The 18,462-nt window shown below is 42.8% G+C and overlaps 1 protein-coding gene across 1 annotated transcript in view; it reads right to left on the minus strand.

The window, feature by feature from the left end:
- The window catches only part of TMEM132B (transmembrane protein 132B), a 177,966-nt gene that overhangs the window by 12,073 nt on the left and 147,431 nt on the right, over window positions 1-18,462 (minus strand). The window contains exon 6 of the mRNA XM_085238511.1: window positions 3,267-3,472. Within this exon, the coding sequence (XP_085094637.1) occupies window positions 3,267-3,472 (206 nt within the window). The remainder of the gene's footprint in view (window positions 1-3,266; window positions 3,473-18,462) is intronic.

An 18,462-nucleotide genomic window follows, 5' to 3' on the forward strand; every position in this document is an offset into this window, starting at 1 on the left:
AGCTTCTCTGCAGCCCATTACAAGCAGGATTATTTCTGTGAGCCCATGCTGGCTCAAGGACCCTTCACCACACCCACGTAGCTCACTTCCATCTGCTCTTCCTCCCCTCGCTCAGAGCATTAGGAAAGAAAGCACTTATGAAAGAGATGGAGGAAAAAGGTAGGTTGAAAATCAAAGAGAAAAATCTAAAAAATAACAGAAGAAAAGCCATTAAATCTCAGGTAAAAATGCAGCCAGATCTAAAAATAAGAGAAATGTAAAAACCTTAGGTACAAAGTAAATAGCAGACTGAGCAAAACTAATGTTAGTCCTGGGCTGCTTGTTGATTTATAATATTCCCACAAAGTTTAAAAAACAAAAAAAAAAAACAAATGAACATTGCATAAAATAAGGGGCACATTATTTCCAGCTCATAAGTGCCCGGATTGCTGACATGCAGTGTCATAAACTTACCAGCTGCAGTTCTGGGGAATGGTACAAGAAAGTCCCTGCTCCCACCCTTGACAGCAAATGCCTGCCAGAGCCATGCCAGCCATTCAGATGCAACGTGAGCAGCAGCACACTACCACAGCTTGCCAGCTTGCAAACAGAGCAGGCTCTCAGACCATGTCTTTATTTCAGCTGGCCAAATAAATCAGAACTAGGCACCGGGGGGTAAATTTCCAGCACTCTGTATAATGGATTTCAAGTCAGAATGTCCACGACTGTTAACCACAGCTGAAAATCTAACTTGCTGAGCTTTCTGCTGGAAGTTTACTCCTGCAATAAACACCAACAGTCTCATCCTGCAGCCATTTACTCAGTGAAATCCCCACTGGCTTTGGTAGGAGTTGTGCCTAAGGAGGTGTTACAGCATCAGGCACGCTGCATGCAGGAGGTAAGTTAAGTGAGACTGTAAGCAGCTGGCGTGTGTTCATTCGCTGCCTCGCACATCTCCTCCTTGCACAAGCAGCAACTTTGCCTTTATCACTGAAGCAAGCACACATTTCTTCTGCGGCAGATCCTCATTGTGTATTCTTCTGTTATAGCTGGAAAAAACATCCACATAGCCAAGAGGAATGGCAGTCTCTTTCTTCTGAGCTCATTACCTGAGTTTCTTGTATGTTTTCTATATTATTACCCTGAGTTTTATGCTCTCATAAAGTGTTAGATAATTCTCCTCTGCTGCAGTCTGTCCAGGCTCTGTAAGGCTCTTCAGTAGCTGAGATGTTCTCCTGGGCAAACTGAGTGCTTTAGTTAGAACTGCCACAGTGTTTAGGACTCCTGGTGTTGCTGCTGGAAATGCTTTTCCACTCCATTATAAATGTGATTTGGTGTCATGCTTTGGTGCCCTGTACCATTTTTCAACTTCTCCTGAAATCCACCAATATAGCAGCATTCCTGGAAGTTATTAATCTAACAAGTTGTCCAAATGATTGTTCTATGAGAATGGATATTTTCAGTAGGGAAGGATAAGAGAACAGAGCTTAGAATCCACTTGTGTTTATTATCATCATTGTTTTCCACGTGTGTGTGTCCTGGTAGAATCTATTCATATGAAGATAGTCTTCTATACTAGCATGGGTTTTGTTTGTTGTTGTTTTTTTTTTCCCCCCTAATTCAGATCTGTTAAATGGTGCTTCACCCAAGTCTGCTGTACAGGGGTTGGATAATCATTCAGAGCCCTGTTGGTCCTTCTTGCACCTCTTTGCCACCTGCAAGATTTCACATGTTCCCAAGCTGTTCCATCTGCCTCTCTGTGAGACTGCTGATTGCACAGAAATTTGGCCTTCAGTTTTGGTTTTGCCTTTAAAAGCATGCTATTTTTGAGTTACTGCGCCTAACCTGCTATGGTGCAAAACTGTATGGGACAGTGAGAGAGTGCAGAGACCTGAACTACGGCCAAAGGAGGTCTTGAAAATCACTGTTAAGAAGCCATTATTCTGCTCAGAATTTGTTAATATTAAGCATTACTCATTGTTACAATCAGAAAGGTCAACACGTTGGAAGGGCAATACAGCAGTGTAACAACAAAAGGACTAACGTGAATGCAATGATGCTACAAAGGAAAAGGAAAAGTACTCACCTGTCTCTGAAGATCTGAGCCCACAGGAAAGACTCCACAAGGAAGGGATCTCCAACCAGAGATCCTTCCCAGTAGCAGTCGGCCCTTAAGTGGGGTCTAAGGGAGGTGCAGCCAGGCTCCACCCATTCCTATCACACAGCTGAATTGCCTTCACCTGTGTACCCAGGGCTGACTGGGACCTTTCCCCAGGTGCTCAATCAGTGCTTCAGGCTGGGACTCAACAGTTACCGTACATGCATTTATAAAAAGGGGTCTAGCACATAATCCAGAGCAACAAAATGACAGAAACTGTATTGTGCAAAGTGTACTTTTGTTGCTGCTTTAGAATTTGGAAATATCAAGTTATGCTAAGGAAAAATAAGGAGCTATGCTTTTTCCAGCCTTCAAAGTCTCTCAATTTTTATGAAATGTAAGTATTTTGCATAAAATTATGCCTCACACTGCAGAGGAATGGGCTGAACAGCAGCCTCCCAACACGATGGTGAAACCAGCACGTTACTCAAGTATTTAGTGACTACAGGAAAGCAAAATCAGAAACTCTGATCGTTCTTAAAACCAAACAGCCTCAGAATATCTGGATTTTCTCTCCTGAGGCTCACTCTTCCCTCTCTAATGCTATGGTAGACTGCTGAGTTCATGATGAATGGCTATTTCTGTATGCCACGCCACTGAGATGTGCATGTCCTCTGGATCTGTGTGTGGTGCCCTTTGGTTTCTGGTGTAAGCTGTTCCCTGAGCCGTGCCCAGGCTGAGTCCTGCAGAGCATAGGCTGACTTGGACTTGTGCAACATCTAAGTGCTGTGTGTGCTCAGTGACCCAATGCCTGACTCCTCCCTTGCCTTCTTTTATTCAGCCACGTACCTAGAAATCAGCACTGGTAGTGCTGAACATCGCACACACAAAAACTTTTGTATATGGGGCTGCAAGGTTCTTTTTGTCAGATTTGCACATTGGAGTTTGTGATACGATTTCCTGAGATTGCGTGGAATTGATTACTGCTCCAAGCAGAGCTACTGACTTTTAAACTAAACAGGTCAGGGTAAAATGCAGCCTACTGATAGCATTGTTGGGCATTGTAATGAAGGCAAAGACAGAGTATAGATCTCATTTCAAACAGGAGACTTGAGATTCTGAGAAATACTAAAAATTTGAAGCATTCTAAAACCAAAGGCTCAGGATGGTGCTAATGCTGTAAGCATACCTCTTATTGGAGGTGACGGGTATCCTCCAGCCTTTGATCTGGCTGAGCTCTGTGTCAGAGATCTCTATCTGCAGCGGCAGCCGTGGAACCCAGACCGTCACTTCTAACTGGGTGGTAAAATGCTCATAAGTGAAGTTAACAATAGTATCCACTTTGCTTTTCATTTCCTTGCCATTAACGAAGATGGAGTCACATCTGTCAGAAACCTTAAAAAAAAAAAAAAAAAAAGATTAATTGAGAAATGAATAAAAGTTCCTGAGGAAGCAGAAGGAACAATGCATCAGTCCAAAGACAACGCAGATAATGCGAATCATGCATATTGCATTTTCAGTTTTCTAATTAGCAGCAAACAGTGATAAATGGACGCCAGGGAAACAGTTTTGCCTTCCTCAATGGAGCCTACTCAAACTACAAAAATAATTTAATGATGTTATATAACCTACGTGAATCTTTTATACTAGGCAAATTAAACTCTTCATGAATCAAACTCCATATGCATCAAAGTTTACGTTTACAACTTGCTTAAAGAACCTGGAAAAATGGGGCCATATGTTAGTAAGAAAAAGACTGACTCAGAACCATAAAATAGAATCCTTTTCTTTTTCCTTGAGCACTGTAATACTGAAAGACAGAAGCTCCCCGTATGGCTTGTGAGCAGAAGTGCAGCAGAAGCATTAATTTTTAGAACTTCTCTGTAATTGTTTTAGTAAAATGTATTCATAGTTGCTGTGTGTCATTATATGAAATTATATAAGGAATCTGGCATAGCAGTGCATTTGACTCGCATCCAGGAAGGATGGAACTTCTTGATAAGGCATGTTTTTTATATTCTGATGTGTGTGTGTGTATGTACACTTTTAGACCATGCATACATTTAGATTAACATATTGAGTTTATATATATGCACATTCATGCATATACATGTATCTATACGTGCCTATGTACGTGTATTCGTTACACATCTTCACTCTGCTTTGAAGCAGAGCTGTGGGTCACACGAGGTGGTTCTGTCACTGAAATGGGCTCCGTTCTCTCATCAGGACTGTTCTGTATTGCGTTGTACTGAGGCTCTGATATAGAATCACTGAATCACTAAGGCTGAAAAAGACCTCTCAGATCATTTAGTCCAACCACCCACCCCAACCACCAGTATTGTGCACTGTGTCAACAGACAAAGATATGAAGGGATACTGGCTGAAGGAGGGGTTAGATTCCGGGTACGTGGAGTTCAAAGCACAGAATATCTTAATATCTTACAGCCTTGTTAGGAAAGCTCACTATGTGATGGTTTTCTCTCCATATATGATACTCATACACAAAGTGAAAGAGCTGCACCTCCACTTATGCCATTTGCATGTCAGCTTGTCAGATTCTAATCATCATACTGAAATTAGAATCATTTTTTTGCAAAGTAAACCAAGTTACAAGGAAAGGAGCACAGGAATCTAAGTCACTCTTGGAAAGAATAATCCTTCCACACCAATGCTAAATAAATACAAGAATTAAAAAAAAAAAAAAGAAATTTAAATATGAAAAATAAACTCTATCTGATAAAAGAGTTTCTAATGGATTCCAGTCTCAGGAGTATCACAAATGAGATGGAGCATACTCAGAATCCTTGTTTCCCCCTCATAACGTGTCACAAGTGTCTCTGGGAAGTTTAAGCACGTTAATCAAGCCCATTAATTGAATGAGCAGTTGAGATTCTAAATCATAAAGCCCACATCTAGGGAGTTTTCTGAGAATTAAAACAAGGCAGAAATAATTAAGAAAACCCAAAGAGGGAGGGATAAACATCAAGGCCTGATCGAGGGAATAACTAATACCTGACAAGACAGTGGCTAATATTTTAGATTACTCTTTGTACTGGCTTAAAAGGTCCTTGGATTTTTGTCAGCAAGCAGGCAAGGCTCTGAACTGGGGAACAGAAAGATGGACTTTTTAATTGCAGCTGTAAAAATACCAACAGGCTTGGCTTACACATTTCACAGATTGCATCCAGACAGAGCCATCCATTCACATATATACAGACCAAGAGGTAAGTACACATCTTTACATCTAACTGTGCTGTAGAAGTGCAGGGGCAGGACAGGAGACAGAGGGCTGCAATTAACCTCTGTGGGCTTTGAAGCAGGTGGTTGGCTGCAATCCCCACAAGTAATTGTGAGAAGCACCGTTTGGCCTGTGCTGCCACTCACAGCCTCATCAAGCGCTGGCAATCTAAAGAGTAATTGGGAAAGCATTCCCTGAAAGGGTCAGTGCAGGTTTACACGCTCTTTGGGGGAACAGGTGAAACAGAGGGGATGGGAACTGACAGGAAAACAAATCAGCTTTGCTGTGTGGTTAATTTTTACGGCTTTCCATCAAGGTTTTGATGAAAATCTTGCACTTCATCCTCAGCTCGCAGGTCATTCGTTGCATAGGGAGACCGAGAGCCAGATGTGACAGAAAGCAGCCCAAATCCTTGTGTTCATTAACCAGTGAGCAGCTGTTCCATTTTTGGACAGCAAAGCCCAACTTGCTATATAGCTCACCTAATAATCTTACAATGGCAATTTTGTGATATTCCTTGAATGCCTTCTTTTCCACCTTTTCTGCTATATTGTTCTCGGTTGTCCTGTTAGCCCATTAGGAAGGACTTGCTGTGCTACTCCTAGCCCTTATGTTGTCTGATTTCTATTTTGCCGTGAGCCTGAGGAATTTGATTCCCTGTATGAGAAACAAGCACAAGGGGCAATGAGTCTGATGTGCTCCTCCTGTGTTGGTGAGCACAGTGCCTCCCTGGCTCCATTCTTTGCACTGCTGGAGTCTTTCCTCAGCCAACAACAGGGTGAGAAGATAGGGTTTATGACTTTATGTCTGGAGACAGAGAAACAAAGGGTTTTCCCAAGCATTTTTCAGCTCAGCAAAGCTGTTTTTATTTAAATTCGGATTAAATTTGCTTGATAGTAGTCAGCCTAGAAAATGTCAGACTTCTTGTTTTGGCTGCAGTTGTACTTTATGTCACGACACATTAATTAACGCACAGTAAAAATAAAAGGTTTTCCACTGTGTTAACAAAGCCTTGGTGAGGCTTCTGACAAAGCATGCAATTCAACCTCTTGCACACAGGCATTTCTCTACGCAGTTAATTCTGAAAATAGTTCTGCTTCCCTGTGCCCCAGCTCATGGTGTGCAGTGGGGTCTACAGATTTTGTCTCCAAGCAATTGGAGGCAAATGGGAGATTGAGGATAAATAGAGTGAAGGGAAGCAAAGGACATTGGAACTAATGGAAGCAGAAGTTTTATTCCCTTTTAATTTTAGACACGTGCAGAGTAGTCTTGGAAGTGTCATTTTTGCAACAGTCTCTTCACACGAATTTGTGTTTGTTGGCAAATCAGTTCTCCAAATACTGTTCTCTGGAATAGCTGCCGTAGTTTCAGATACAAGGGTTGGCCGTGAGAATCCCTCGAGATATGTTCTGAAGTTTGTTTCCTACTTAGAAACAAAAGCAAGAGTTTAAATCAAGTATTCCCCAATGCGGTGTATGTGTTTGCTTTTCATCTTAGCAGTGAGTAATAATGTCACATATAAACGATACACAAACAGCATGATTCAGTGCACTCCAATAGCTATACTTAGAAATATCATTACAATGAAAGTTTCTCCCATCTACCAGCTTCCACGGGTCAAGATGGGCCTGAGAGATTTCCCATGTTCTACATCTTTAGTTGTCAGATGCAGACAGTAACATCCATAACTCCATTTGCCAGATTGGGCCCATTCTGAAGACTACTTATGACACTGGTACAAAATGCAAACTGTAATTTATGCTCTGAAGTGTAGCAATGGGCAGCTGGAAGCTAGAATGAAAAGGAGATCCTCTGCCCATGGAAACAAAGATTTGGAAAACTGCATGGCAAATGGAAGAGCTGCATGAGCAAAAGACCACAGGAACGTGATGGTGTGTGAGACAGGCTTCTGGAGGGGATGATCAGTCACACGGCTGCACAGAGCTCTACATGGACAACATGAGATCATTTCAATACAAGCTCAGCAGCAATCAGCGCAACAGAATTAGTGACACTCTATTGTCTTATTAAAGAAGCTTCATTTTTCTCTAGATGTCACTGTTTACTGATGAGGAGAAGCAGGAAGAGGGAGATGGGACTAAGTGTAGCTCCTAATGATGTCGGTGCCTATTTGAAGTTTTGGAGTGCTTTTACCTTTTAACCCCCATTGAAATGCACTGAACTAGAGGGAAGGACAGCATGGAAGACATTAACATTTTGGTTTAACAATAGAGACAATTGCTGTGGCTTAGAAAAGGTGCAATGATCCATAAATGTACAATGAGAATTTAAAAACCTGCTGTACTGAATGAAGTGTGCACTATTCAAAAACTGTTGATCTATGCAAAATTATTAAACAACACACGAGATCTGCCAAGATTTCAGTCCCAGGTGCAGAGCAGCTGCTCTCATTCACTTTCCAGCATGCCATGCAGGGGCGTTCCTGCTAGAGATGATAAGTTTGTTGGGTGCACAGGTTAAAAGAGGAGGATCAGAGAAGGTGGATGTGCTTTCAGGCTCCAGCTTGCTCCTTGGCCTGACATAATTCGGGCTCAGTAATAACCGCTGTGCATTCACAGTGGCTGTGCAGCTGCGAGGATGGGCAGACACTTGGCATTTCGTTCTCACTGATTCTGCAGAGTGAATGCTGGAAGTGGTTAGGGGCAGCTAATAGCAGTACATGGTTCCTGCCAACATGGTTTCTGCTCCATGTGCAAAGACCCTTTACTAATCAGCTGAGCTTTTATCTCCTTTTTTCCTACAAAAATCTGAGGAATTCTCTCAGAATTAAATGCGACTGTTTCTGCTCTCCCCAGTGATTCAGCACCACTTTGTACAGATTACAAATCAAGAGATCATCTTCATTAGGTGAGATCACTGGCCAGATTAAGATGGTATCTTTGGAACATCTTTGCTTGCAGGACCTGGTGGTTGGTCCACCAGGGTTGTCAGCTCCTTGCATATGAAGAAATGATGCTTGATACTTTTGTCTATTTGCTATGCAAGTGGTACCCATCCTTCCTCCCAGAGTTTATGTTGCTTAGGCAGTCTGGTACACAAGTCAGCTTGGCTTCTGCTTGTCACTCGAAGCAGTGCTGCTCCTGGGCTAGCAGCCTTCTCAGCCAGCCATGCTTATCTCTAGACAGACATCTTCATTCTTTGCACTGAGATAAAGCATCTCTAACCAGCACAAATTCTAAGCACATACTTGTATGAGGTGTCTTTAGCTTAAGTGTTTGATCCTTTAACGTCTGCAGATTAAAACACTTGGTAGTTTAAGTAAACATCCATGTGCTTCATATTCATCAGCTGGTGTCCCAGGAGGGATTAAGAGCTGTTTACCTGGTGAAACCCCAGCAATATGGTGCCAGCTCTTTCTTGCGCCAATTCTAATTTCAAACGCTGAACCTGTTCTGTAGAAACTGTTCATTGGATGAAACTAACACATGTGTTTGAAATATAAACTGCTTTTTTCCTCAGTTGTTTCTTCTTTTTTTTTTTTCCTGCACTTGAATTACACAAATGGGGTTATAGGCTGACAGTAATTTACACATTGTTGAGAAAAGTGAGAGGGGAGAATATTTAGGCAGATATAGCATACTCCAGTTGCACTGAAGTTCTTTGTAAAATAATGGGCTTAAAAAGTAATCTTCTATGTAGTAAGTAAACTTATTGTTCAGATTCATGGCTCTAATCCCTGTGACTGAAATTTAAGATCTAAGGCTCCATGAAATTAAAAGAAAAAGAAACAATTACATGCGTATTCATTCAATTTCATATGTTGCATATCCTTCAATTTTCCCAATGAAATTTTAAGAGGGAAAATAAAGGTTTCTAAAGAACGTGTTATTAAAAAGAAAGAAAAAACCCTGCAGGTCAGCTATAATTGCTGCTGCTTTCTTCTCACTCCTGGCAAATGCAGGTGACCTCCTCATTTCCCCATCTCCCACAAGCGCTTCATAGGTGCTACAACACAGCATGCAGAAAGCTGGAGGACACTCAGTGTGTTGAGCCCTGGTGTAGGACACGGGCACCCAGCCCTCCCACTGCACAGTGGAAAAGAAGGACTTCAGAGCAGGGCCAGGACTACATGCCACGTCTTTGTGCTGGATTATTCCGTAGGGAAAAGGAGCCCATATGCTTGCTTCTGCCTCTGAAGGACACCTGCACCCCTTCCCTTGGAATGGGATTTGAATATATTGCAACTAGAACAGCACCATAAAGCCACAAGTCCATCAGACAAAAGAGTAAGTAACAAAGCTTGCAGGCTTAGTGTAGTATTTAGGGTGATGTGTTCCATCATGAATGTTGGCCACAGCAATACAGCCTTTAATCTTGTACCAGTCAGGAAAGGAGACACCATTTTTAGCTTAAAGAATCATCTGAAAACAAGGGGAAAAAATCCAGAAGGAATTTTTAAATACACAGCAGTACACTTCTATTTTGCAAAGGGAGCTTTGGTCCTATGCCTAGATTTTAGTGCATCTACATTCATAAGTCTTCCCTGCTAGCTTTTAGTTTCTGAGCAACAAATAATTCATTAATTAGGAAAAATAAGGAAAAGGGGACATTTAGAAAGCAAACATGGCCAACAAAAACAGCCCTTAAACCACTTTCACTCAGCCAAGTGCTTCAGTATAATTGTCCAGAAAGAATGCCAAGAGCTAAGAAATTGTCTTCCTTCTCTGGTCACATAGGTATATATATTTACCCTCTTACCAGAGTGCTTTATACATTTAATACAAGTTGACAGAGAAATTTAGCATTAAGAGAGAGAGCTCCCTATGCAGTAAGTGGAAAAAGCCAAGGGAGACAGCTGGGCGTTGTTCAGAGAACCATGTTCAGAGCTGTACAAGCAAAGATGGTGCAAGATCCTCACACGTACAAATACTCCCAACAGCCTCTAGAAATTGCTAGATCACACGTCCCGTGGTATTCCAGCAATACAGCACCTGCCCTGTGAGTCCCAGCTCCTGTGCTGGTGTGGCTGTGCGATGCACACTGCTGAGCTGTGCTCCTGCAGATGGAGCTTTGCAGGGAGAGCTCCCGGACAGACACTGCAGGAAACACAGGGAGGTCCTTCAGGGTGAGTGCACTAGAAAGAACAGGGTCTCGGTGTATCAAAAATGCAGCTAGGTTTCCATTCAAGTGCAGTCTCAAGGCTCTTGAAATTGTCAGGAGGTGACTGAGTGACATAGCAGATTTTTTCAAAGAAAATATTTCATCTCTCTTTAATGTCAGAATGACACAATTGTGAGACTGAGCTTAACTCCTTAGTGCAAAGCGCCAGATTTGCTTGCCTCGGTATGTAAACAAGACTGTAAGACTGTGCTAAAGATGGCATGGTTCAGTCGTGACACAGCCTTAAATTAGAAACTTAAATTCTGCATAAAAATTCAAAGGAAATACTACATCAGACATACATAAGCTGCACCTCAGTCAGCTGGAGTCTCTTGCAAAGAGATCCTTACATAACCTGCTGCCTTATAGCCTGCTATCCCTCCCACTCCTGGCTGAGGTTCCTTGCCAGAGCAGGAGGAGAAGCCCAAGGAGTGAGGAACAAGGGAAACTCACATGCAGAAGGATCAGAGGAAGCAAACCAGAAGGGGCCTCAGGGCACAGCTCACCTCTTGCTACCCACACAGGGACAGCGGTTGCAATGCTTCTGAATCACAGAGGGGTTACACACAGCTCATGAGTTACAAGCACGACAATCTGATCACAGCAGCAGCTGCTTTTATGTTCTCCAGCTGCAGCAGCAGAGGAGGAAATTGTCCCTCCAGTGCAGGGAGTGGAACAGGACAAATCCTGCAGGGCTTAAAAGCAGGAGCAGCCCTGTTTGGGGAGAGCGCTCAGGTGAAGCGTGTTCTGTTGCTGCCTGTTTTCTGACTTTGATTGCATCAATAAATCCACGCTCCAACAAGGGGGAAGGCGACACATCTCAGCTACCTTGTGCAGAGCAGAGAAACAGCATGCCTGGTGCAAATGCCTGTCATATTGATGTTTGTCCACTGCACTGACAGAAAAAGAATCTGTTGTATCAAAGGTGAAAAAGTGTTTTGATTTACAAACTCTCTAACTAAAGTGTGTCTTCAGGGCTAAGAAGGGTCACTGCAATCTCCCACCATCTCCACCTGTTGCTTGGACTTTTCATTGAACTTTAAGTATCTTCTAAGGGCAAGGGGCAGAGTTAAGGGGTATGGCATAGCCAAGGATGGCATCTCCCCTGCACAATCCTTTCCACAGTGAGGGAACACAGCTTATTGAAACCACTGACCAAAAGAGGAACTCTGAGGATTGCTGTGGTGTTGGCCCAGAATTTCCAAATCTCCAAGACAAGACAACGACAGCAGGAAGACTGTAGAAGGGGCTGCAGACCTAAGGACTACAAGGATCTGCAAAATGCATAACAGCACATGGAGTTTTCTCTTTGGAAAAGAATTTTACAAACTTGCTAATGACAGTGAGAACAAATGTCAGAACACCTACGTTTGGGATGACACAAAATCTACCCTTCTTCCACAGAGCTCTTTAGGAACAAGGATGTATCAAAATCCATAGTTTGCTATTAACTTTGATTTAAAGGCAGAGATCGAATTGTCAGGAGGATCAGTGTTGAGCTACGTGACTCCTCCATGGCTCTAAGCCCATATGACCTGGGTGGACTGAACTTCTTGCTCACCAAACTAAGACCCTGTTAAAATCCAGCTACGAATGAATGTTTTTCCTGTCAATCTTTCTGCCATCTACGGCTGTTGTGCCTTCATGAACTCTATTTAAATGCCAAGATAGATCTGCAAAGCTCAGGAGCTCCCCTGTCAAATCTGGGCCAAAACAGCCATTCCAACTCATGCATGAAAGATAAATGACAAACCAAGAGTATTGCTGTTAGTTTTCTGTTATACTTTTGGATTTTTCCTCTTTTGGCTTGTTTTTTAGCATCTCCCCTCAGGGCTGCATAGATACAGAAAAACAGGCTGCAGTCAAAGAATGTAAAAGCACAGGAACATGAAGAAATGTTTTTTCTTTAGACCGATTCTCTTAATCACAAGACAAGTATATGTAAAAGCTACCTACAACATAAAAATGCATCCTAAACCCTGGAATCACAGAAAACATCCACTGAGTTGGTGCTTCTACTAGAAGCTGAGATTTCTCTTTCCTAGCCTAAAGGTACATTATGGACTTAAGAGGAAACTATACTCAACCAGTGGTTGCAAAGCATGATGAGCAAGCTGGGAACAGTTACTTGCCTTGACCACATGTGTTTCTTTAATGATACTATCACTTTCTCCTTAGAAGCTTCTGGCATGGGACTGGGCAATTACGGGTTCATACAGTGCCTCTGCCATTGATCCCACGTAGAGCCCATCATCCTTAGATGGCATCCCCGAGTTCATCTCTGCAGGAGACGTGCTGCCACTCCCCATGCAGAGATAAGTGAGGTTGGAGCTGCAGGTCACTCCAACACTGAGGCAAACAGGCACATAGATGGTAAATTTGGTTGCTGAATTGTTGTTGTTGTGACATAGTAATAATGAAAGCATAAAAGAGTTGGAAAAACAAACAAACAAACAAAAAACACCAAAAAAACTTCCAGATTAAAAATCTCAAGAAAGAGGCAGGGAAAGTCTAGGTTAAAAAAACCCTAGAACAAGAGAGACCTGAAAACCAAAATGGAAATAAATCAGCCAGGTAATCCAAATGCACAGCAGGTTTACAGCTCTGGCAAATACACCTGAGCAAGCTGTACATTAGTTCACTTGGGTTTGGGGAAAAATGTATTACATTTGTCCGTGTCTTACATGTATCACTGACTCAGATCTGTTAGCCCAAGCTGAACTGTTTGCATTGGCTGCTACCAAAAGTAGTTCAAGTTAGCATCGATTTTGTGCAAACGTTAGTCACACTGACAGTCCAAAACAGGCTTACTCAGAGGGATATCATAGCTCTACCAGATGAACGACCACATAGGAGCAATCAGATGCAAAGTATTCCGTGCACAAACACAGAAACTACTTTCCCATGAAATCCTAGGTTGTTATCTTTCTTTCCTCTCCTAGCTTGCTATAGCTACCAAAAAAGAACAAGTTACAAATTAATGTGAAATACTGATTTCATTTTTCTACTTAATACGTAATTTTTCTTTTTGCTATTGTGCTCTGAAGACACTTTCTTCCCTGCTTGCATTAAACAGAGAGACAAAATTAAATAGTGACAAAGAACCCAGTGCTGTGGCTGTCATATTTCTGCCTAAACAGAACACAAATCCTGTGCAGCTAATACCGTATCCCTGGCATGCCCTACCCAAGGTAACCAGTGCTGTCCTGTGGTTTTATAGTTATGAGCACAGCACTGAAGGCTTTGTAAATTATTTTGCTCTTAATTGTCTTTAAGAAGCTCATGTTCTCTTCAAAACTACTCCTCGACTTCAAACTTTCAACGAGAGAGAGAACATGACTTTGAAGGAAATTATTCCTGCCTGCCAGTAATCTCACCTTGATAGCAGGGCATTCTCCTGCAGCAGGCATCTCTGAAGTCAACCTGTAGCTACCAAAGCTATTAGATTCTGTTTACTGCAATGACTCTATTAAAGTCTCATGTTTTATGCAGGTCAGAGATGTAGTCCTATCGATTTAATGTGAAAGAGCACTTTTTCTGTGGTAGTAAGATGTTTGCTTTTCTACACTTTGCAGCCTTCCTTGTTACCTAACACGGACTGTGTCTGCAGCAGGTCACTGGATTTTAGTAAACTCGTGTTCAGTGCAGGTGTTTGTGCTTATTGACTCAGCATTAAGGACCATTCTTGTGCAGCTGTATGCTGCCTCCTCGATCTATAGCCCACACCACTTCCATCTATGTGCCCAGATTCCAGAGGGTTATTCAGCAAACATTTTACTCAGATGGGTATAAGTAAAACACACTTCTCGTTCCCGTGCTGCTCAGTGGGCAGCAGACAAGCAAACATGCCTGCACTCTGCAGCTCACATCTCACACACTTTATGGCACCGAAAGGTTCCTAAGCCAAAACCAGAAAGAAATAACTCAGTGGACAACAGCTGGGCATCCCCTCTGCCTTCCAGAGAGCACGAGCACAAGCACAGCAGCTGCAGCACAGTGTGCACCAGTGTCCCACCCTGAGCCAGGGGGGGTGGAAGGGCTGAGCTGCTCTGCTTCCATCCCTGCTTTTCTGTATGCGTTGTATTTCTTTCCCTTAGTTTTCTTTTTGCCTTTCAGTCACATCCTATCTTTCTTTATTTAGAACCACCTTCACTTTCAGGTACCTCAGTTTTTTTTCCTGCTGCAGCTCTTTCTGAACTCCCAGTGACAGAGAAACAATTATTTGAAAAACAGGCAATGGCAGACACCTTTCCAGCTCTTTTCCAGTCTCGCTAAATAGGATCCCTTCCTGTCCTGACCCCACAGACACTCACACAATGCCAGCAGCCTTCTCTAAAGAGTCACGATCCTGTACAAAACCATCTGTGTCTCCTTCAAATGGGATGAAGCTGGAGGCATTTTCTTACCAGAATTAAGGAGATCAGAGTTGGCAATAATACATTTTTCCTCAGCAAAAATTAGTTAGAGAAGATGAAAATATCAATAATAACATAAGGCGATTAAACAAGCCACATTGTCAAGTTTGCAAAGAACAGAAGGTCCCAGCAAATGGCTGTCTACTAGACTTTAGACAACCATACTCACCAACAACACTGTAAAAAACAAACAAGCTGTAACCTAAATAGTTGGAATCACATTGCATTGCAGAGAACAGTGGGAAGGATGCATAGGTTGTGGGCATTGGCTTTGTTCTACAAAGTACACACAGGAGAAGCCCCCCAGCATCTCCACAGTGATGGAGTGGATCTTCCCAGGCTCAGGGGTTAATGCAGTCATTCAGGACTCAGCTGAAGGGGCTGCAAGGAGATACCCAGCTCTGGGCATCTGCTGCAAGGAAAATGCAGCTGATGTCCCCTCCCCATCCTTTATTTCATTCTGTGTTACTTTGCCCCTGCCTGTGGCACTCTGGTCCTGATCACCGCTCTCTAATTTTGCAAATGTAGCCTTGGCATTTATAATGTACAAAATGTGCTGAAAAACACAACAATAAGCACTTTAGCCCAAGGAAAGATTATCTTATTTTACGCTGATAATCTTTCACGCTAAACTCGCTGCAGGTTGGGAAAATCCAGAAGGCTACAGCTTCTGCATGACAGGAGCACCTCAAGTCTCCAGTTTTCCAGTACTGGCATATTGAAATTTTTTATTTGTGGGGTGGCAAAAAAAGAAACGGAGAGAAAATCTCCCCTGGCAACATGTACTCCTGAAAGGCCCTTTCAAAGCATTCCAGCAGTGAGAAACCTTTGAGCACGCTGCATTCCCAGCTCCTCCACCCATCCCTCCCTGCCTCCCCACCCTCAGTACTGGAATCATGCATTTCTTTGTGCTCCATATCCACATTACACCATTACTCCTTCACATTATTTTCACGCATTCAGCCAGGGGAGTCCTCACAATCAGGTTATTTTCTTCCACGCAGCACTGTTGAGATTTTATGTTTCTTTGAAGCCAAGTGTCATCAGTTGGCCATACAGCATTCATGTTTGGGGGAAAAAAATCATTGTATTCTGAAATGCTGATTGCATCAAATGGCAACTAGATTGGAGGACAGTAATCACGCTGGGCTCAGGCGATTAAAAACTCACTTGGAAAATTGGTCCTTGCTGAGCCTCTATAGAAAGAAATGAATTAAGAAGGAAAACAATAAGAAAGGGTACGCATTAATTTTGCTCTGCAGCAGATAATGGTGAGTGTAAGAGACCTAAGGAAGGGCTGCATGTCTTAAGGATTTTCCCTTATTTTTTCAAGAGGAAGCCAAAGAGTCACTGGGGAGGGGTTGTAAATTAAATCCAGGCAGTAATCGTAGGAGCAGGAATCGGAAAAGCGCAAATAAATACAGCATATAAATAGGAGATCGTGCTTCCTGCTAGGAACTTATCATTTCTGCCAGTGCAGCTCCAGCAGAGCACTCCCCCTCGCTGGCAGTCCTGCTGGGCAATCTCTATTCTCTGTTCCCTGGGCAATGCCATTCCCTCCTCACTGCTAAGCTGCTCTGGGTATTTGTACAAGTAACTCAATAAAGGATTACCTCCCAGAACGACTATATTGTAGCAAGCCCTGTGCAGCTCTCATTCAGCTGTGAGATCTGTAGGATAGGCACAGCATCTGCACTGCTTTTTACACAGAGCTGAGTACGTCGTCAATACTCCACAAATAATAAATGCATGCAACTCAAAGGAATGCTCAGATCTTCTTCAGTGAAGGATATGTGTATTTAACAGCCCATTCTTGGCACTTCAAGGAGTTCATGCATCTCTGCTCAGCAGTCTTTCATTGATTACAGTACATCCCCTTTTTCTGGCTCGTGACAGATTTCTGATCTGCACTCACGTTTAAGGGAGGACTTAACACAGGACTGCATGGCAGTAGTTGTTACTCACTGCACATGGGACCATTTGCACAATAATTACGACAGCAAAAATAGAACAGAAGCAATAATCATTACGCAGTTTGTACTGTATACGTAACACAGATTTTATATACAGGGATACATACATCTTTATTTCCAGCATAGATCTGTCTGTCTTTGCTGTCTTTGCACAGTTAGTTGTTCACTGGCCAGAACATGCTTGTATGCTCTGGCTTCTCCCCATTTGGAAAAATGTAGAGGTAATGGATTTCGTTGCTACTTCCCATTTAAACAAATGTAAACTTTAAAGTTCTAGAGATGCTTGTGCTGTGATCCCAGCACACAAAGGTAACTGCTGACCTCTACCAATGGATACAGATCTCTGATGTGGGAGTGAATTACGTGCGTTACAGTTTTATTCCTCTTCTAATGTTTCAGTCCAATGACATTTGTATAAATCAGACCTTAAGAATCCACAACACAGAACAAATGGTTAAATCCTGCCACTTAGTTACTGCTCAGCACTGCTTCAATGGAACCTGGCACTCACAATTACAGCACACAGCAGAACTGGAGTAGGACAAAGCCACTCCCCAGCAACACTTCCATTCCCTGTACTTCATATAAACAGAAGAAAAAATACCACTGGCAACTTCTTTTTGTTCCTTCATCCTTATCTAACTCACTAATCCACTATTTAGCTACCATCCTTTCTGGCTGGATTTTCCCAATTCCCCTCTCGATCACAGATGCACCCCAAGCCTGATGCAACCGTCGAGCTACCCGTACTTCTCATCCTGCTGCTGTTTCAATGAAGGCAAAGTAATTCTCATTCTGGTTTCCAGTTCTGTACAGTGAGAGTGTAAAAATGTTAATTAAAAATAGAGCAAGAACAAAACTACCTTCTCCCACAGCGGAGAAGGGGAGCTGGTTGCTGTCAGTGGTAGGTGCTTTTCATGTCAAATGAATTAACTGCACTTCAAAATGACAGCGGTGTGTCAGGCTCATCATCCCCAACCTCAGCTGCCGTTAAGTAGCTCAAGGGAGTGCATCTTGGAGTCACTGAAATGTGGGTGTGGAGCAATTAAACCCCAAAACAAACCCTCAAGTTACATTCTAACACACAATTGAGGCCCACAGAGCCGGGGGAGGGGGGATGGAGGCAAAGGTCTGGTGGCAGAGAGTGGTGGTTGCTGCCTCAGCACAAAGCTCTCTGCAAATAAAGCCTATTAGGAGGGTTGGAAGATTCAGCATCATATGCCCATCTTGCTGCTACACAGCACCTCCATGGCTCAAAAAATTGTTGCTTAGCTAAAATGGGAGGCTCTGCTGTCCAGAAAGCATCATTTGCTGCCCAGTCCCTCTTCTCTCAACTACGACCTCTGCAAAGAGGGTGGAGATAAGGACTTTTTCCTCATCCCTTAGCTAACAGCTAATGGCTGTTGTCGCATTCACACGGAGCGGACTCTGCCCTCTGGAACACCTCTGTCACCTCAGTGCCTTTCGCACAGACATTAGTTGGAAGCACGTTTTGGCCCCAGTTATGATGACAATGGAAATCTGAGTTAATTTGCCCAGCCAGAATAACAGTTCAAGAGGTGTAAGTGCCTGAGAATCCGTGAGGTTCACACAGCCTCAATTAAAATATTCAAATGGCCCCACCGCATCAAAGTT

Source organism: Meleagris gallopavo, chromosome 17 (genome assembly GCF_905368555.1).
Source record: "Meleagris gallopavo chromosome 17, MGAL_WU_HG_1.1, whole genome shotgun sequence".
NCBI classification, from domain to species: domain Eukaryota; kingdom Metazoa; phylum Chordata; class Aves; order Galliformes; family Phasianidae; genus Meleagris; species Meleagris gallopavo.